At 39.7% G+C, this 22436-nt stretch overlaps 1 protein-coding gene across 1 annotated transcript in view; it reads left to right on the top strand.

Moving 5' to 3' along the window:
* LOC126188053 (serine/arginine repetitive matrix protein 2-like) overlaps positions 1 to 22436 on the top strand; it is a 354700-nt gene that overhangs the window by 61113 nt on the left and 271151 nt on the right. The window contains exon 3 of the mRNA XM_049929488.1: positions 11906 to 12066. Within this exon, the coding sequence (XP_049785445.1) occupies positions 11906 to 12066 (161 nt within the window). The remainder of the gene's footprint in view (positions 1 to 11905; positions 12067 to 22436) is intronic.

Here is a 22436-nt window from a genome sequence, read left to right as displayed (position 1 = left end):
CTTGAATACTGTTTGATCGGTGTTGATCATGTAATGATGATTAAAACCGGTCATAAGTGATGCCATTTGCATGCTGAAAAGAGCCGCCACTTTCTATATATCTTCTATATTTTCTACCTCCTTGTGGGAGACGTATTTAGTGACGGGCCATTGACGAATTTTATATTCCGATTTGAAATTCCATGCCTAAGATAATGATGCAGCGAACATAATATCCTTGTTGGTCATATATAGAAGCGATGCACTTGCAGTCCACTCCTGGAGTGTGCTCATTGTTAACGTTCTCGTTACAACGACGATATTTGACAAATTGGTCATATGTCCACTTATTTACCGCCTGGTATTTGTGACATCTTGTCCCTCCTTTAACGACATCATTTTTCCACAATTTTAGATCTTCCTTCCTTTTCTGGGCTGTTGCTCCATTCTTTTGCTGTGTTTCTAGGTTCCAATTTGGATGATTCCTGGGTAGCACTACTGCCTTTACTTTTACTTCCAGGGGTATAGTGCCCAAGTTCAGTCGTTTAGTAACCAGTTTGTAATACTCATTGGGAACAGATGAAGCATAGATTGCCTATGATGTGGACATTTCCGAAGTGTTATGACCATTTTGCAATTCACTAGCCATGATGTCTTCCACTGTATCACATTCTGCTTTGCCTTCATGGTATCAAAAAAAGTAATTTTGTTGGTGAGCTCCAAAAATGGCTCAATGATAGCCACCCCCATCAGTCTGGAATGCTGGTAAACAGAACTACCTGAATCCGGTAGTGCATTGATAATACATCTGTTTTGCAATGCTTTTACAAACCAAAACACAGTGTTGGTAACTTCCCGCTTGCCATCGTCTGCGACAGGCTCCCAACTATGTATATCAGTGCTGGTCGAAGAGTGTACATTCTCCATTATTTAGATTATGCAACTGAAAGATATGACACAGCAAACAATAACTGCTTACTACGGCATAAACAGAAAAGCTAATTACTACAAAATATATACAGTACAAGTCATATGTTACTTACGGAAGATTGCTTTATTCTTTCACAAAACATATTTTATTTGGTGGATTAACGATGGAAAATGATTACATGTATTTTCGACGTTCGCGGCAGCCTAATGATGGAAAACAACTCTTTCCAATTGTCTTCTAGAAGGTTCGTGCTGGACACCCTCACTCTTACAGATTCACAACTATGATATGATGAACAGGCAACCGGAACAACATAACTCTCACCACGTGCATTCTGTCCTGTGCCTTTCTGATTGACTATCTGTGATCCCTTTTGAGGAATTCACAGCACTCATACTCAGAGTTGTTTTCATGTGACAAGACTTAAACTTTTAAGTCTGTACTAATTCACATCATCTGGGAAATTAGTTTGCCTACCTTATTACTATTATTATTCCCAAGAATTCTGATATGAAAAACTACAATTTAAAAAAAATGGAAACCGTACAGTTTCCTCGAGATTCGAACTTGGGTTTGCTGCTTCCCAGCCAGTTAGCTTGACCGTTTCACTATATATTTTTTTTTTTTTAAATCTCATTTTATTCATTATTGATTGCTGTATTTGTTTTGGGCAGACATCTTATGACAGTTGTTCAAGTTCATTGTTGATTCATTAACTCATGCTGATCTACCATGCCGGCATGCTATTGGCACTCTCGGCGAAAAGTGTTTGGATACATATGCGGCAGTTGTAAAAGTTTCTTTCCTCGATTTCTGGAAAAGTATGCGTTTGCAAACCCTATAACTGATGATGAAAAATGCCTTATTTACAATTATCTATCGATCCCGCCAATTTTGAGTCAGTTGCTCATCGTAACCTTTAGGGCTGTTTTTCATAAAAACGGGGGTATTGAGTGAAAATATCTTAAGAGTTCTTCGTTTTAGGTTGTACACAAGCGACCTGCCAAATTTGAGCCGAATTGGTTGTTCTTGTCTTCCCCTTGTTATGCTGTTGAGGACGATAAAGAAGTGCTGTTCCCTCCGTCTGTTGTCAGTTAGGGTAGGACTATAACCATTTCTGTATGCTATTTCCTTAATTATTTTCAGTTCTTTATCAAGATATGATTTGGTTTGTGCTATAGATAGTAGGTGGTGCACCATGGAGTGAAGGGTTGCATGTTTGTGTGTTATGGGATGCTGGGAATTGACAAGTGTTAGTGTGTCTGTAGAAGTTACTATCCTGTGCATCTAAAATAAATGCTGTCACTAACGTTAGTGCTTGTTATAACTGTTCCAAATTCCGTAAGACTCCTTTGTGCCCTCTGCCCTCCCCCCCTTTTTTTCCCAGCCTATTCATCAGATTTGCCAGTTTAATATTCCATAGTAGTATGTGCCATTACTCACTTGTACAACAAATTTGGCTGATATATTCATATACTCTTAATCTTTGAATATTCTGTAATATAAGATTTATTTGTTCAGACTCTCTTTAGGTATTATCTCATGCTTGTGGTTTTGTATCGATATAGTCTGTATCTTTGATTAACAATCTTTGTACAACTTTGCACTCTCACCTAAGTTGGTGGACTATCTGTTTATCTTCAAGTTACGTGATGATGGTCTAGGAAGTCCAATGCTGTTAACGAACTATTAAATAAATATTATTGTGGAACGTTAATACTGTGTATTCAGGTTTTTAATAAGACCATGTTCCTCCAAGAAAGGATGAAATATTCCATAAGTATTGTTATTACTGTTTCTGTTCTCCAGAGCATGGTGTCATAGTCTCCAAGCACAATAGATGGAGAGAGATATATGTGTGATTGTATTTAACATTATTAAGAGGCAAATGAGGGAGTTCTACATCTGCATCAACACTCATACTCTGCAAGCCATTGTGTGGTGATGGCAGAGGGTACTCTGTAACACTACTAGTTATATCCTTTTTTGTTGCACTTGCAGATAGAGCGAGGAAAAATGACTTTCTGTATGTCTCTGTATGAGCCCTAATTTCTTGTATCTTATCTTAATGGCCTGTACATGAAATTTATGTTGGCGGCAGTAGAATCATTTGACAGTAAGCTTCAAATGATGGTCCTCCAAATTTTCTCAGTAATGTTCCTCGAAAAGACCATCATCTTCCCTCCAGTGATTCCCATTTGAATTCCTGAAGCATCTCCATAACACTTGCATGTTGTTTGAATCTACCAGTAACAAATCTAGCAGCCCACCTCTGAATTACTTCAATGTCTTTCTTTAAGCCGAACTGCTGTGCAACCCAAACACTCAAGCAACACTGAAGAATAGGTCACAATAGCATCCTGTATGCGGTTAAATGAAATGACTGTGTTGAACGGGTACTATTAAATGGTTTACACACAATTTCTCTAATTTGTATTCCTTTGTCACAGCATTTTAATTAACGCTTTAACTTCTGTTTCAGTTGCTCTTATTTTTTCTTCCTATCATTATTCTTCTACTTGGAATATTTGTGCATGTGACTCTGATTATTTTTATTTATGTATAATAAAGTTTAAACATTTTAAAATGCTGATCTTCCAGTTAAGAAAACAAAAGATGAAGTAATCTGTTCATATTGTCTGCGCAGTGGTGTCAAGAATGTATTGTTCATTTAGAGATGTACATCTTTTTGGATGGCAATCATCATACAAACATTTAAAACAATATTCACCATATAGTGGAGTGCTGAATTGCAGATAGACACAACAAAAAGACACTCACAATTACAGCTTTCGGCCATTAAGGCCTTCTTCAACAACACCACACACACACACACACACAAATGCAACTCACACACATGAATGCAGTCTCAAGCAACTGAAACCACACTGCGAGCAGCAGCACCAGTGCTTGTTGGTAGTGGCGACTGGGTGTGGGTAAGTAGAAGGCTGGGGCAGGGAAGGGGAGGGATAGTGTGGTGGGGGTGACGGACAGTGAAGTGCTGCATGTTAGACGGAGGGAAGGCGTGAGGCGGGGAGGGGGAGGGGGGAGGAGTGGCAGAAAAGGAGAGGAATAAAAAGACTGGCCGTGGTGGTGGAATGACGGCTGTGTATTGCTGGAATATTGTTACATTCCATCCTGGATTTTCCATTGTTTAAACATTTAAAACATAAATTGCGCTACAGACAAAATAACATGGATTATGATTTAAATGAAAGCAGGGATTGTAAGTAAAATGAAATTCAAGCAACATGAGAAATAGAAGTAATGATTGCAATAACATGGATGAAAAAGGTTTGATTATATAACAATAATGAAAATCACATGAACAAAGATTCCAAGTGGAAAAAGATTGATAGGAAGAAAAATAGGAGTAAATGATGTATTTCATATGAAGACAAACATGATGTGACAAATCAGTAAAAAAAATTTACATTTAAACGAGATAATTGAGTAAAAATAATGATCAAAGTCATTTTGATAAAGATTTAAAAATAAAAAAATTCAGTTTATATGATGAGATTAGAACTGATAACCCTTTTCATGTGAGCTCAATACCTTAACCATTACACTTTGCAACCAGTCTGCAGATTGTTACCATTTTTAAAGCTATACAGCATCATGCAAAATCCCGAAATATTTTTTCATCGATTACTCGCAAAAGAGGGCACATTGGGGTGACTGGCTGCAGGATGTGATTCCTTGGACCTTAACCTACATCACCGTATAGATTGTTTCGAAAAGTTGATCCCTCCTTTGAGGACCTTTCCTTACAAGTTCAGCTCATTGGCTATGCAACATATGCTTGCACTGGAAGGCTCATCACTATCACTTTCCTAATCAGTTGTACAGCTGTGGGCATGTTAAAGTTATTGTTCACATGCTGATAGCACATGCGTCTTTCAAAGGTGCGATATGCTCTGTTTACTCAGAAGTGCATGAAACAGTTAACCTAGATACACTTATAGACTTAATGAGGCTCTTATTGCACCAGCTCCAAGGTAAAGAAAAGACTGATTCACACCGGATATCAACAGAGTGTCACATCATGGCATGGCATTGTTCTGTCAGACAGTAGTGAGTTCTTGCTAGATGGAACATTGTTATCATCACATATCACCGGTAGTCAGTTCTTGCTAGATGGAACATTGTTATCATCACACATCACACTGTTAACTGTGAAAGTTAGGTTTGAGGGTCCATCAGTTTCAAGTGGGTACATAACTTCAGCATTAAGGAACTACTAATGATGGTAGGATTTCTTAAGAACCAGAGCAAAGTTCATGATGGATCTTCTTGATAAAGGCCATGAGGTAAATTCTACACCATTCTGGGAACTGAATGAATAGGAAAGTGGGTAGAAATAGTTAAAAATATCAGCAATTATTTTCTTTAGAAAATAGTTATGTACAGAGCAACATTGCTGAGAAGGTGTGTGTTACTTTTTTTAAAAATCTTTTGCATCTAAATATCGTTGTAAACCCCCCCCCCCCCACAAAAAAGAAAAAAAAAAACCTATCCCCCCCCCCCCCCCCCCCGCCCCCTCAGTGGAGTAGATATTCTGAGTATCCATTCTGCAGAGTTTCTGTCCGCAGCTATCATAGTGATGTGAGCCACTGTACACCTTGCAATGTATTCACTGAGACTAAAATGTGATCAACAGATGATGCATTTTCACAACAGTCAAGATATGAAATAGCTTGTAACTTTATTTCTTATGTTCAAGATTGAAAAGGGCAGTTTGCTACTCACCTTGTAGCAGAGATGCTGAGTCATAGTAGGCTAAACAAAAAGTCTGTCAAACAAGTAAGCTTTCGGCCAAAAAGGCCTCAAACAAACACACACACACACACACACACACACACACACACACACACACACACACACTATTCCATCCTGGATTTTCCATTGTTTTATTTATTAATTTCAACATACTTTGAACCATTTTCTTATAAATAACATGAAAATGTAATTTATGTGAACATGCATAACATACCCGATACATATGTGCGTGTTATGCAGTTGAAATAGTAGAATGGTACTGACATAGTGTAAACACAGTGATATGGCATCCATCAAACCAATCTGTGTGACTGGGATTAGAAAGTAATTGGACAGATGTCACATAGGAAAGTACATTCAGCTTCACAAATAAAATTGAGGCTGTGTGTTATAAAACAGTGCTTAGTTACAACTAACAAGTAAGAACAGAAAGTATTGTTGCTCAGTGCTTAGTACTTTGTGCTCCACTTTCATGTTACTTGTACATTTTCTACTTCATTCCATGAGTGAACTTAGTCCCTTCATGCATATCTCTCTCTCTCTCTCTCTCTCTCTCTCTCTCTCTCTCTTTTTTTAACGGTAAACACGCTGGTCTGCACGCCAACACAACTCACACTTTCTTGTATTGCTTGTTTTCTTTTGTTGTGAATAGGCAAATAATTGGTTCATAGATACTAAATATATATCAGTAAAATTAATTTTGCAAATACTTGAATCCTGGAACAATGAAGTCATTAATACTGAGAGATGGGTGTAGTTCTTAATGAGCAAAATTCAGTGAGGTAACAATTCTATAGATCTGATTGCAAATCACAGAGTAAAAATTGTTTCTGCTTGATATGGAGATGGTGCCAGTATTAGAAAAATTTTGTTTCTGTTTGTTGGTAAAAGTTGTGCATCTGTGGAATAGTTTTTTGTGTTTTTTTAAAGAATTATTTCGTGCATATTTCATTCAAATGGATGAACTGGAATCCAATACAGTCAAAAAATTCATTGCGGAAAGAATCCAACTGATTTTATGCATTGGTTTTGTGACTGTGGATCAAGTATGGTTGGACCGCTACACGCGTTAAACAAAACGTCAGTTTAAGAAGAATGTGGAAGATGTTGTTGTTGTTGTGGTCTTCAGTCCTGAGACAACCATTTGATGCAGCTCTCCATGCTACTCTATCCTGTGCAAGCTGCTTCATCTCCCAGTACGTACTGCAGCCTACATCCTTCTGAATCTGCTTAGTGTATTCATCTCTTGGTCTCCCTCTACGATTTTTACCCTCCACGCTGCCCTCCAATACTAAATTGGTGATCCCTTGATGCCTCAGAACATGTCCTACCAACCAATCCCTTCTTCTAGTCAAGCTGTGCCACAAACTCCTCCCCAGTTCTATTCAGTACCTCCTCATTAGTTATGTGATCCACCCATCTAATCTTCAGCATTCTTCTGTAGCACCACATTTCGAAAGCTTCTATTCTCTTCTTGTCCAAACTATTTATCGTCCATGATTCACTTCCATACATGGCTACACTCCATACAAATACTTTCAGAAACGACTTCTTGACACTTAAATCTATACTCGATGTTAACAAATTTCTCTTCTTCAGAAACGCTTTCCTTGCCATTGCCAGTCTCCATTTTATATCCTCTCTACTTCAACCATCATCAGTTATTTTGCTCCCCAAATAGCAAAACTCCTTTACTGCTAGAAGTGTTCATTTCCTAATCTAATTCCCTCAGCATCACCCGACTTAATTCGACTACATTTCATTATCCTCATTTTGCTTTTGTTGATGTTCACTTTACTTTTGTTGATTTTCATCTTATATCCTCCTTTCAAGACACTGTCCATTCCATTCAACTGCTCTTCCAAGGCCTTTGCTGTCTCTGACAGAATTACAATGTTATCAGTCAACCTCAAAGTTTTTATTTCTTCTCCATGGATTTTAATACCTACTCTGAATTTTTCTTTTGTTTCCTTCACTGCTTGCTCAATATACAGATTGAATAACATCAGTGAGAGGCTACAACCCTGTCTCACTCCCTTCCCAACCACTGCTCACTGCTTCCCTTTCATGGCCCTCAATTCTTATAGCTACCATATGGTTTCTTTACAAATTGTAAATAGCTTTTCGCTCCTTGTATTTTACCCCTGCCACCTTCAGAATTTGAAAGCGAGTATTCCAGTCAACATTGTCAAAAGCTTTCTCTAAGTCTACAAATGCTAGAAACGTAGGTTTGCCTTTTCTGAATCTAGCTTCTAAGATAAGTTGTAGGGTCAGTATTGCCTCACGTGTTCTTCTACGGAATCCAAACTGATCTTCCTCGAGATCGGCTTATACCAGTTTTTCCATTCGTCTGTAAAGAATTCACGTTAGTATTTTGCAGCTGTGACTTATTAAACTGGTAGTTCGGTAATTTTCACATCTGTCAGCACCAGCTTTCTTTGGGATTGGAATTATCATATTCTTCTTGAAGTCTGAGGGTATTTCACCTGTCTCATACATCTTCCTTACCAGATGGTAGAGTTTTGTCAGGACTGGCTCTCCCAAGCCTGTCAGTAGTTCTAATGAAATGTTGTCTACTCCCGGGGCCTTGTTTCGACTTAGGTCTTTCAGTGCTCTGTCAAACTCTTCACGCAGTATCATATGTCCCATTTCATCTTCATCCTCTTCCATTTCCATAGTATTGTTCTCAAGTTCATTGCCCTTGTATAGACCGTTTATATACTCCTTCCACCTTTCTACTTTCCCTTCTTTGCTTAGAACTTTGTTTCCATCTGAGCTCTTGATATTCATGCAAGTGGTTCTCTTTTTTCCAAAGGTCTCTTTAATTTTCCTGTAAGCAGTATCTATCTTACCCTCATGAGAGAAGCCTCTACATCCTTACATTTGTACTCTAGCCATCCCTGCTTAGCCATTTTGCACTTCCTGTCGATCTCATTTTTGAGACGTTTGTATTCCTTTTTGCCTACTTCATTTACTGAATTTTTATATTTTCTCCTTTCATCAATTAAATTCAATATTTCTTCTGTTACCCAAGGGTTTCTACTAGCCCTCATCTTTTTACGTATTTGATCCTCTGCTGCCTTCACTATTTCATCCCTCAAAGCTACCCATTCTTCTTCTACTGTATTTCTTTCCCCCATTCTTGTCAATTGTTCCCTTATGCTCTCCCTGAAACTCTGTACAACCTCTGGTTCTTTCAGTTTATCCAGGTCCCATCTCCTTAAATTCCCTCCTTTTTGCAGTTTCTTCAATTTTAATCTACAGTTCATAACCAATAGATTGTGGTCAGAGTCCACATCTGCCTCTGGAAATGTCTTACAATTTAAAACCTGGTTCCTAAATCTCTGTGTTACCACTATATAATCTATCTTATACCTTCTAGTATCTCGAGGCTTCTTACATGTATACAACCTTCTTTCATGATTCTTGAACCAAGTGTTAACTATGATTAAGTTATGTTCTGTGCAAAATTCTGCCAGGCGGCTTCCTGTGTCATTTCTTACCCCCAATCCATATTCACCTACTATGTTTCCTTCTCTTCCTTTTCTTACTATCGAATTCCAGTCACCCATGACTATTAAATTTTTGTCTCCCTGCACGAACTGAATAATTTCTTTTATCTCATCATACATTTCTTCAATTTCTTTGTCATCTGCAGAGCTAGTTGACATATAAACTTGTACTACTGTAGTAGGCGTGAGCTTCGTGTCTATCTTGGCCACAATAATGCGTTCACTATGCTGTTTGTAGTAGCTTACCCGCACTCCTATTTTTTTATTCATTATTAAACCTACTCCTGCATTACCTCTATTTGATTTTGTATTTATAACCCTGTATTCACGTAACCAAAAGTCCTGTTCCTCCCACCACCGAACTTCACTAATTCCCACTATATCTAACTTTAACTTATCCATTTCCCTGTTTAAATTTTCTAACCTACCTGCTCGATTAAGGGATCTGACATTCCACACTCCAATCCATAGAACACCAGTTTTCCTTCTCCTGGTAACAACGTCCTCTTTAGTAGTCCCCGCCCAGAGATCCGAATGGGAGATTATTTTACCTCCGGAATATTTTACCCAAGAGGACGCCATCATCATTTAACCATACAGTAAAGCTGCATGCCCTCGGGAAAAATTACGGCTGTAGTTCCCCCTTTTTCTCAGCCATTTGCAGTAGCAGCACAGCAATGCCATTTTGGTTAGTGTTACAAGGCCAGATCAGTCAATCATCCATCATGTGGAAGATAGTGGCCGATAATCAAGAAAAGTGAGGTCAGATCCATGAGTCGTAAAGATTATCGCCAGTATTTTCTGGAATGAAAATCTGATTCTTCTTACTTTATTCCCTTGCAGAGGGCAAAACAAAAACTGGTGAATACTGCCAAGTCTCAAAGACCAGTTGGATGAATGATTATGTAGATAGAAGCTTTGATTATAAAGAAAAAAAATTGTTCACCAGTATGGTGTCCACAATTTTGAGCTAAAAGAAATGTTGTAACAGCCTTAAGTGAGTGTTCTTATTATCTTCCAGAATTATAATCAATTGATGGAAGCTACTATGGGAAAAATCTGGAACATACTCTGTTGACACGAAAGGGTACTGCATTTATTTTAATTTTAAAAAGCTACAGCTTTTACTAGGACATGATAAAGCTTCTCTTAGTTGGCATACACCACTGTAATACCGTGCCCCTGTTGTCTTATTGCTTATTTATGCCTTTCATTCTAAAATTGTTTTGTGGATGTCATCAGCATATTGAATGTGGATACATTGCCATACTGACTGATCTGCTAGCTGTGGTAGAAACATCCTGCCCAAACAAGTGCAAGGCACTCCTCTATGTTATAAAGCAGTTATTGTAGGTCAGGGAAGCTATACTGGAGGCTTGAGAAAAGTCCAAGTAAGTCCTTTCTAGATTTGCACTTGGAACTGCACCTCTACCATAACTGATAGTGCCAGCGACCAGTTTTGTTTTGCTATTGTCATTATACAGTGCCAGGTTTGTGGAGGATCTAGATACTTGAACCTTAAGTACGTAGAAAGGTCTTTCTTGTTATTCCATCCAAAATAATTTGCTTTCTGCTGCAGTAATGAGTCTGTCTTGGTATTGAAATCCTTAACAAATACTTGTATTAGGTGCATAGCCTGAGAAAGCTTATCAGGTGCTGAATAGTAGCAAAATGTGTTACATCTGCTAGTTTTTCTATTATGGGCTGGATTCATGTTCCCTTAACAAGATAACTAAAGAGTTGTCTTTTGTGGACAACAAATAAGCTTCCTCCCCCTCCCCCCCCCCCCCCCCCCTTCTCTCTCCACAGACCAGTGTTTTGATCCTGTTCAGACTTTTTAAAAAAGTGATGTCATCCTTGTATTGAAAGATATGTCTTTCATTTGAGGTGTCAAAGCAAAGTGTTCATCATGCACTTAAAGGTACATGGGATGTTACATAGACCAAGAGAATTTTTAATTTGTAAAGGACGACAGATGTTAATGATGTAGTTTTTTCCCAGTCAATTAGGTCCTCTGCTAGTAAGTAGTCTACATAGCTATATGGCAGAAATACTGTGCTCTTTTCAAATGATCTACAGTGTCATTATTTGTGGCAATGGGTAGAATCTTGTTTGATAATTTTGCTCCATGGTAAAAATCGTCATAGAATCAATGTGCCATTTTCTTCTTTATGAGAACTGCTTGACGGGATCTCAGTCTTCTGTTGATTGAATGATTTCATTTTTTTTCCTTCAAAGTAACTTTAAATTCATCCTGTGTGAGTGAATCAAATGTTGGTGCAAAGGTTCTCCTCTTACTATTTCTATTCATGTGTTTACAGTTTTAATTTATTTGCAATTCATTTTGAAGTAACTAAGACCTTATCTTCGGGCAATTGAGCTCTTTTTCCAGTGTGATATACTTGCATTGGTGTACCCCTCCCTCCCCTTCCCGAGCCCTTCCATTGTGTTATTGTTGAAATAGAAAGCTTGCATTCTCTAGCATTGCAACACTTTCTGACAGAGGGCTATGACGGCTCTTGTTAAATTATTTCTTCACTGAATTTTGCATAATAGTCCTAAATTTTTGTTGTACTTGAATTACATGCTTTGTGCATCTCTTGCAATAAAAAGTAATGTGAGAGGATAGTATTATTTCATATTTTTGTGAATGTCATTTTCTGTTTGTTGGTGACATTAAAACGTTGTATTTTTCTTGCAGGTCTCGTTCAGGGCTACATATAGATAAGAAAAAACTGCTCGAAATTGCAAAGCAGAATGCTATGGCCATGTTACAGAAGGAGGTGATGTTAAGTTCTGTCATAAACCATGGGAAAATAGTGGCAATGCAAGCTGGTGGCAAGAGTGTAGCTGAATTGACAGGTAATATAACTCATCATTTTGTTACTTACTGCTTAGTTTCTTCTTACACAGCCAATTACTGACTTCACATGATTATATATGCATTTTTTGCATGAAATTAGTAATGTATATCTAAAAACAAAGATGATGTGACTTACCAAACGAAAGCGCTGGCACGTCGATAGACACACAAACAAACATAAACATACACACAAAATTCTAGCTTTCGCAACCAGCGGTTGCTTCATCAGGAAAGAGGGAAGGAGAGGGAAAGACGAAAGGATGTGGGTTTTAAGGGAGAGGGTAAGGAGTCGTTCCAATCCCAGGAGCGGAAAGACTTACCTTAGGGGGAAAAAAGGACGGGTATACACATATCATGTCTGCTTGTGTCTGATATGTCTGCTTGTGTCTGTATATGTGTGGGTGGATGTGTGTGTGTGTGCGCGCGAGTGTATACCCGTCCTTTTTTTCCCCCTAAGGTAAGTCTTTCCGCTCCCGGGATTGGAATGACTCCTTACCCTCTCCCTTAAAACCCACATCCGTTCGTCTTTCCCTCTCCTTCCCTCTTTCCTGACGAAGCAACCGCTGGTTGCGAAAGCTAGAATTTTGTGTGTATGTTTGTGTATGATTGTGTGTCTATCGACGTGCCAGCGCTTTCGTTTGGTAAGTCACATCATCTTTGTTTTTAGATATATTTTTCCCACGTGGAATGTTTCCCTCTATTATATTCAAATTAGTAATGTAGATGGACCTTAGAAATAGACTAATATGTATGCCTATGTTTGTAGGAAACCAATCTGTTTGCTGCTATGTAAGACAAACCTTATAGTTTACATGCATAAAGTTCAGAAAGTTTTCGAAAATACGGCTTTTGGTTTCACATTCCCATTGTGTTAATTGGCCATTGTTCGTTTTGTACAGTGATCACATTTTAAAAATATCCGTTGGTATTGTCAGTTGGCTGTGTGTCCACACAATCGAAGTGTGCTCGGTGGTGACGACCTCTCGGACACATTCTGAAGAGTGCAGTCACACTCGCACTCAGGGAGATGAGTGGATGTGGTGACAGGTCAGTAGGCGCAGCGGAAAAATGGGTGATAGTAAAGAATCCCCTTATTTAATTACAGGACATAACATGTCGTGGCTCAGTGAGGCAGACATGTCCTCTCTCTGTTGCACCTGCCCAGCTCTGATGTATGGATGGCGGCTGCCACCCTGGATGCTGAGTAGGCTCTCTGTGGCACTGTTGACAGGACCGTGGTAGGATGGCGGCCTTGGGGCCAGGGCCATTGACGTCAGTGGCATCCTAGTGCCTAGGCAGCATGGACCCCTGGTGGCCCCTCAGCTCTGTATACATCACTGTGGTGGTGCATGGAGATGGCTGCACATGGGGTTCAACTCACTGTCCTCTGGCAGCAGTCGGATGGCACTGAGGCACTGACTCCCACTAGGAACTCAGCAGCAGGCACGGATGGCAGGTTGATGGTGCTGTGGCAAAAGTCCCTTGAGAAAGCTAGTGTCGATTGCAGCTGGCACAGTCCAGTCTTGAACCCATGGCTACTGCTGGCAATGCCCCGACATTCCACTGCCCAACGGGGCCCTGGAGTCATGGTGGTGCTGCTTGACTCTGGAGATAAGAATGACTCTGTCTCTAAACTCGGACATTTCTATCCTCCCAAGGTGCACTTGTTTCACTAAAACTTGACACCTAATCACATTGCGCATAGCAAGAGACTTTCCCTGGTGTGGTGACATCACTTAGCCTGCTGCATTCATTACTGCTTTGTGGTGCAACTTTGCTCTGAGAATAGCTAGCCCCATCTGGCAGTCCCCTTATGTGTGTGTTGTTCTGAGCCACAGTTATGGCTACCAGCTTGTGGCTGCTAATGCAGTAGTGCAATACTTCACACACTGTCCCTTAGTACTTTTGTGGAAAGACTTATTACTTTTGCTAAAAGTCTGGGTAGTGACTCTACACAATAAAAGTGCTGTACGTTACACAGTGATAGTATCGCATACTCAGTCATGTAGTGTGGAAAAAATTTTAGCTACTAGTTAGCAATTTTACAATATTTTGCTGTTGAAAATGTATTTTCCCTCTTAAGCAGTAACAAACAGTTCTTCATTTGTTCCTGCTTTTGACAAGTTTTTTGAGCTATATTCTTGATACAGTAAAAATATTTTTTATATTGTTCTAGCCTTTTTTCATCTGCTTCCCAGAATGCTTTACAGTAACTTCCACCACTTACTCTCCTGTCATAGAATTTCCTAGAGACTTGCCACCCAGCCTCCCCAGCCAAATAATTGCATCATCAGTTTTCATGCAATTTGTCGATATGTGTTCTTTTATGAGATCTGTACATAAATGCTTCATCTTGTGCCTCAATCATCTCCTCAGTTTCAAATGCTTTAGGTTTCCAAATTTATGAATTTGTCATTAGGGTGTATTGCTTAAAATTTATTTTATGATTATTTTTGTGTCCTTGCATGGTGGCATGGACACAGGAATTAAACCATGATTACCATTGACATGTGCAGTGGTTTATTGCACAACATTCCAATCCAGCTGAGCCAGTTGGTGCCATTGCTGTTGTCCCTGTGGCCTCTCAAAGTCTGGCTGAGCCCACTGGTGTTGTTGGGTCTCTGGTGGCCACTGTCAGCCAGGCTTGCCTCCCATCAACTGTCAGAGATGCAATGATGCCAATGAGCTTGAAGTTGGTTGGATGGTTGGAACTTGGGCAGGTGAGCAAATGTGCTCGACTGAAGGGGAAGGGCAACGGCTGGTAGGACACAGTAGCAGCCATGTCCAAGTGTGATACCGCTTGATGAAGCAGCTGGGGAAATGGGGAATTGCCGCATTACCAGCTTTTATGGCATTGAAAGGTGGAAAGAGCACAGGAATTAAAAACATGGCTTTCAAGGATATACGATATTACCATATAGAAGGCTTTTCAGATATTGGTGTGGGCCATTGGCATAGTGCTACAACTAGGGCACATTTGGCACCCATTGATGCTAGGCAGGACATTGATGATTAATACTGTGGCAAGGGGCATGGCTGGCTCCCAGTGCAACTGACAGCATCATATAGCCTGATGAGCTGGCGGTGGCAGGTAGAGGCCACTGCTGGGAGGGTGTGCTCCACCAGCAGTAGCTATCCAGGATATCATCATGACTGGCGATGATGTTGTTGCTTAGGGCGATGGCAGAATATGCTTGCGTTGGCGGCAGCGTGGAGGTGGTACTCGACAATGCTCACAGGCCAGTGAGATTGATGGTGCTCAAACAAGAGGACTAAAAGTAGCAGCTGGCCTAATTGCCCAGAGTGTAGGAATATTGCTTGCTTCAATTCAAAACAATAAAAATCAAAAGGGTGACTTATGAATTACTACATTATTGGTTGAATGGCATCAGTTCGCTCTTTGAGCATTCCTAATCAGTATTGTTACAGGTGATGAGTTGTGATGATGTCTTTATATTAACTTCTTAAGAGCAACTTAATGAATGAGACCTAACAAAAGACATATAATCGAACAAGGGGCAGTATGAACATAATATTTTGTGTCTGGGAGCTTAAAAAGTGTATTTTGCATTATGATCTTGTTCCCAGGAGTGCCTCAATCATAACTGCTATTTGTTGCCAATAACTTACTCTTTTCGGTCATAGTGTAAGGAAAAAACTGCATCGGCTTTTGCTATTACATGATAATGCGCTGTTGGTTTCACAAACAAAACTATCCAGGAGTTTTCGTTAATGATTTCTCATCCATTGCCATTTAACGATAATTTTGATATTGTTAATGCAATGTGTGTAATGTAGTGAATAATTAAATGTAACATTCTGTCTGCAAGAAAAGAGTTTGGCTGTAGCCCTGAACTATGTATCACCTCTGGAAAATCGACTTAACCTATTATCGGTATTGTCTGCTTTTTGGGAAATATGCAGTTGACAGTAACAAGGTGTTTTATCTGTAGTGACATAAACTGTTGTTTGTTAATTCCTGAGAAACTGCATGCATTTTTCCATTAAATGAGACATTATTTACAATGATACTACTCAGTCCAACTTGCTTCACGCTTTCTCTCTCCTGTTTCAGTGCCAATTTTGCATGTGTAATGATTCATTATGCACCTTGTTTCATAAGCAATATTTTTACATATTATATGACCTCAGTGGCAGCAGCAGCAGAAGCAGAACAAGAGCCCTTTTAGAATGGTGAAGCTAATAGAAGAGGCACCTTTTCTCTTTGGTGAATAAATAGTACAGGTAGTGACAGTGTACCCCCACAAGGACGGCTACAAGCAATGTCTGACTCATAGGGAATGGCTGATGTAGGCTGGACAACCTATAGCCTATGTGGACTATAATGGGATTCTACCAGTTTAATATCCCAAGCAGTATGTGGTATGTCTCTAAACGTGAAAGAACCTGAAGTTTAAGCTCCCCTCACTTGGAACTCCAGGAGGTGAACATATTGTGAGGAAGCACATTTGAAAGGAAGATTGGGAGAATGAAGGAAGGGTAGGTAAGGATTGGAACATGGAATGTCTTCACACTGCTACAAGCAGAAAGGCTAGAAAATGCAAAACAGAAGATGAAAAGGGGCAGATTAGATTCATTTGGCTTGTGTGAAGTGAGATGGGGAGAGACTGAGGAGGTAGAAAGTGTAGATTATAAGCTTTTCTATTCAGAGGAAATCACAAATGGTGAAAATGGAGTAGGAATACTGATAGGAAAGAAATTGAAAAATAAGGTATTGAAGGGGCAGTATATTGACAGAGGATTGGTGATGATACAACTCTAAGGTACTTTACTTTCTCCCAGTGTAAACAATACTCAAATAACATGGAAATATAGCCAAATGACGTCATCGACAAATAGTGATATTTTGACAGGAGCACACCATGCCATTTTAGAGGCAAAACTGCAGCAAGTAAGTGCTGTGCAAATGCATTAAGCACCTCAGTTTTCAGAGAAACTTCGTAAAGATAAAACACACACAGTAAACACGAGTACCATCACAAGAAATTATGACTGGCATCATAAGTAATTGATAGTGAAATTAATAATCAATGGTGAGGTTATATAAACTCTGTCCCTCTGTTTCTTGACAAATGAGAAAGCAATATTACTGCTTTGCTCTCTTTCATGTTATCCAGTTGTTGAATTATTATTCTTGCTCATTCTGTAGTTCCTTAGATCTTCCCTTCAATGATGTTGTGTATGAACCCCTCATGTCCAAGTGTGTGTCTGATCCAATTAGCTTTCCTCTGAAGAGTAGTATTCAGAATAGTTTTCTTCTCTTCTACTCTTTTCATACATCATCGTTCATCACCTGATCTATCCACTTGATCTGCTCTGTTCTTCTCCACCACCATATTTCAAAACTTTCTAGGTATTTTTTTGTCATATTGCTCATGGTCCTTGTTCTGTTCCATACAGTGCAATGCTTCAGATGTATTAAACCTATTTACAAATGGCAGAGTCCTCTTGCCTTTGCACTAGAAAAGTTCCCACTGTGTTTCTGTAGGGTGGATAGTCATACCCTTGTATGTTAATTGCCTGATTTGCCATCACTGTGCTCCTAGGCAAACGGTAAGCATTTTGCTATGATCTTAGCATGTCATAACGGTAACTAAAGATGTGAACGTGTGTAATTTGGGGTACAGTGATTTTTGTGTGTGTGTGTGTGTGTGTGTGTGTGTGTGTGTGTGTTTAGTAACAGGATATAGCTGGTGTAGTTGTATGCTTACCAGCATAAATTTTTTCAACATTTAAGATAATCTAGAGTCTTGAAATTACCCAATCACTTACCATATTTAATCATGCCTACAAAATTTATCACCAATCCAACCACAATATTCATAACAGGAAAGAAAAAGTATCAAATCCTCCAGCAGAAAATATTCATGTTCCAGTTACTGTGTTTTCTTGTATTTACGCATGGTGAGGCACTCATACAAGTTCATTCAAAGACAATTAAGTTCCAGTTTAATAACCTAGTCAAGATTGATTGTATTTCTCAAAAAATTCATGATTCTATACTTGTTAGTTAGTTAGTTAGTTGCATGCTCCATAGATCATTTGAATGATTCTTTTATCCAAATGATGTAGAATGAGTCGCTTTATGGGATATGTATACTTAATTACTGTTAACATTAATGAGCAGATTATCATTTTATTGCTACCCCTACCCATGCAGCTGCATTTGAAAACAAGTTCCCTTTTTTTCCTGACTGCCAGTTTTTAAGTAGAAATGTGTCAATGCAATAAAAGGAGTTATCCAAGAGAAATGATTTTAAATTATATTTAAAACTTGCTTCTCTACCTGACACATTTTATGTTATTGTGCAAATGATCAAAAATTTTTGTTGCTGCATATTGAACACCTTTAACAGTGGGTAATAAAGGTCATTCTTCCCTCTAGTGTTGTAGGTATGTACAACACTGTTCTTGTCAAATTGTGAAAGATTAATTATGAAGAATTTCATTAGAGAAAATATATATTGTGGCAGCAGAGTTAAAGTGCGTAACTCCTTGAAGAGTTACTCAAGTGGTGTCTGTGGATGAACACTACATGTTAATCTTACTGCTTGCATTTGTGAAATCAGTAATTCCTTTCTAAATAATGAGTTACACCAGAAAATTATTCCGTACAACATTATTGAGTGGAAATATGCAAAATACACTCCTGGAAATGGAAAAAAGAACACATTGACACCGGTGTGTCAGACCCACCATACTTGCTCCGGACACTGCGAGAGGGCTGTACAAGCAATCATCACACGCACGGCACAGCAGACACACCAGGAACCGCGGTGTTGGCCGTCGAATGGCGCTAGCTGCGCAGCATTTGTGCACCGCCGCCGTCAGTGTCAGCCAGTTTGCCGTGGCATACGGAGCTCCATCGCAGTCTTTAACACTGGTAGCATGCCGCGACAGCGTGGACGTGAACCGTATGTGCAGTTGACGGACTTTGAGCGAGGGCATATAGTGGGCATGCGGGAGGCCGGGTGGACGTACCGCCAAATTGCTCAACACGTGGGGCGTGAGGTCTCCACAGTACATCGATGTTGTCGCCAGTGGTCGGCGGAAGGTGCACGTGCCCGTCGACCTGGGACCGGACCGCAGCGACGCACGGATGCACGCCAAGACCGTAGGATCCTACGCAGTGCCGTAGGGGACCGCACCGCCACTTCCCAGCAAATTAGGGACACTGTTGCTCCTGGGGTATCGGCGAGGACCATTCGCAACCGTCTCCATGAAGCTGGGCTACGGTCCCGCACACTGTTAGGCCGTCTTCCGCTCACGCCCCAACATCGTGCAGCCCGCCTCCAGTAGTGTCGCGACAGGCGTGAATGGAGGGACGAATGGAGACGTGTCGTCTTCAGCAATGAGAGTCGCTTCTGCCTTGGTGCCAATGATGGTCGTATGCGTGTTTGGCGCCGTGCAGGTGAGCGCCACAATCAGGACTGCATACGACCGAGGCACACAGGGCCAACACCCGGCATCATGGTGTGGGGAGCGATCTCCTACACTGGCCGTACACCACTGATGATCGTCGAGGGGACACTGAATAGTGCACGGTACATCCAAACCGTCATCGAACCCATCGTTCTACCATTCCTAGGCCGGCAAGGGAACTTGCTGTTCCAACAGGACAATGCACGTCCGCATGTATCCCGTGCCACCCAACGTGCTCTAGAAGGTGTAAGTCAACTACCCTGGCCAGCAAGATCTCCGGATCTGTCCCCCATTGAGCATGTTTGGGACTGGATGAAGCGTCGTCTCACGCGGTCTGCACGTCCAGCACGAACGCTGGTCCAGCTGAGGCGCCAGGTGGAAATGGCATGGCAAGCCGTTCCACAGGACTACATCCAGCATCTCTACGAACGTCTCCATGGGAGAATAGCAGCCTGCATTGCTGCGAAAGGTGGATATACACTGTACTAGTGCCGACATTGTGCATGCTCTGTTGCCTGTGTCTATGTGCCTGTGGTTCTGTCAGTGTGATCATGTGATGTATCTGACCCCAGGAATGTTTCAATAAAGTTTCCCCTTCCTGGGACAATGAATTCACGGTGTTCTTATTTCAATTTCCAGGAGTGTATGTGAAAAGGTTGATCTGTTTGTTTCCAGTTTAGCAGTTATATAAGTAGCAAAATAACTTAAATTAACTGTTTGACCTATCGTGTGCCATTTAACTTTGTGAAAATAATTTAATGGCTTGTTATCATCTTGAACTTAACAACTTCAGTGTATATTTACTTATTACATCATAAACATGAATAAATAAATGTAGCTACTTAGAATTAAATATAGTAAACATATATAATAGTTATTAGTTAATGTGATTTTAATTTTGTGATTGTTCATATCGATCGTTGACAGGATAATTACTTTTGTGATTCTAAGTCTCTGTGTCTTATGTATGGTCTTTCTGCCAAACTATAAGCTTTACATTTGAATCCCTAGTCTGCTCTAATACATTCAACTGGACTTGAGTGTCTAAGATTTGCTCATTAATATTGTAAAATTCCTTCTCAGTTGATTATTTTGATTGTTTCAAGTCCTTGTTCATATCTCTAAGTTGCTCATTCACTTCATTTCATACTATATCACACTGATTGTTCACCTCTGAATGTAACTCCCTTTTTGAAGTAGTTACAGCTGTCTGTAATTCTGAAACCTTAATTTTTGCCACTGGAAGTTTTAAAGTCGTTTCTTAATTCATTTGCAACTCTGTAGTAGACTAGCCAATTGATTCTTCAAATTATTAAATGTTTCCTGTAAATTGCCCTCCTGGTACAGATGATGACAGACATACAGTAAATTAAGAAAAAAACGCTAGCCATTACATTGCTCAGGGTTTAGTTGCTATTACACAACCACATTCAAAATAATAGAAAAATAAATTGTCTCTCATAGATACAGCATGCCTGTGTTGTGTAGGAGCATGTCTAGTGATGATGAACTGCTGATGTGAAGTAACCCTTTGTTATTTACACCTTGCTGGCTGACTTGAATGTGTCTCCATAGCTGGAACAGCTGTGGGTTGTGGCGAGGCACTACAGTAGACCACTACAGATTCTTCATAGCAAAGCTGTCCCGGCAGTTGGAAATCGCACAAACTGCTGTTGGTGTTCTTCTGACTTGAGGACTGATCAAACTCCTTCAGAGTTGGAACCTGTTGTAGCAGTAAAAAAATAATTGTTAATTGATTAGCTACATATAATTTTATATCTCTGTTTATGGGCAGTGTTTTTTTTTTAAACCAGTGCTTACGCTGTGAATTATTGTTGGCTGCTGACACCCATTGTCAAGGACAACAGCGTATTGCTAAAACTTTCTCTTAATAAATTTCTAAAAATTGTTCTTATTTTTGTTCTCTAGTACCATTGTATTCGTGTCCAGTCATTGTCACCAAAATTGAATGTTTAGTTTTGTTTTAACTCAGCCCTGTTGCAGAACGGAACGAAAATGAAGTGATGGAGTGTTATTTGTTTCTATTGGATTTACTCCATCTCGTGTAATATAGTCTCCGAGGTTGCTTACTACCATGCAGCCCAGCTAGTACATTGTGGATAACTGTGCTTCTGCTTGCAGAATTCTTCTCTTTTGCAATATCTTTATTGTTAGAGGCTGAAAGGAAGCTGGAATACTGTTCAATTTTACATGTTGACCACCAGTATGTTTGAGCTTCTTTATATATTGAGATAACTGTCTTCAGATATCTATATTACAGCTGTATCACAAGTGTTTGGATGCAAATATCTTGTACAGCGAGTATAAAATTTGACAACCAAAACAACCAAGAACATAAGGCAGAACTACAGTTTTGAAAATTTCTTTTCGTGCTTCTATGATGTCATTTTTAGTGCCATTCTTCCATGGCCATGACACACCTCCCAGGTGCAATGTCGGAGACCAAGTGGCCCACAGCAGATGAACACGCAAAACTCATAGTGCCATCTTACAGTTGCGCTGCACCCATGTACCTTCCGTTACCTGCACATAATAATAAACCATTTCTCCAACAATATTCTGTCTGTAACCACTAATAAAAAAGTTAATTAAATATCATAATCATATTTTATTGTTTAAAAGGACTGAGACTGTAACCCATCATTTTCCCCAAAAATGACATGTTATGCTTCACTGCTTAGTAGAGAAAGTCAGGAGGAAAAACTTGAAGGAAATTGAGAAAGTATCTTTACATTGGCTACATATTTATTTTGCAATGTAAGAGATTGAACTGCTCAGCACAATAGAGATGGAGACGTAGTGGGTTCACTCTTTCGCACATTGTGTCATATTTCTGTTACTTTTACAACAGAATGTCTTGCCAATAATGAATACCTAAGACATTTATGTGTAAGTGAGAAAAGAA

The sequence above is a fragment of the Schistocerca cancellata genome, chromosome 5, assembly GCF_023864275.1.
Source record: "Schistocerca cancellata isolate TAMUIC-IGC-003103 chromosome 5, iqSchCanc2.1, whole genome shotgun sequence".
Lineage (NCBI taxonomy): Eukaryota > Metazoa > Arthropoda > Insecta > Orthoptera > Acrididae > Schistocerca > Schistocerca cancellata.
The sequence above is the reverse complement of the archived record's forward strand: the minus strand, read 5'-3'. Positions and strand labels throughout refer to the sequence as shown.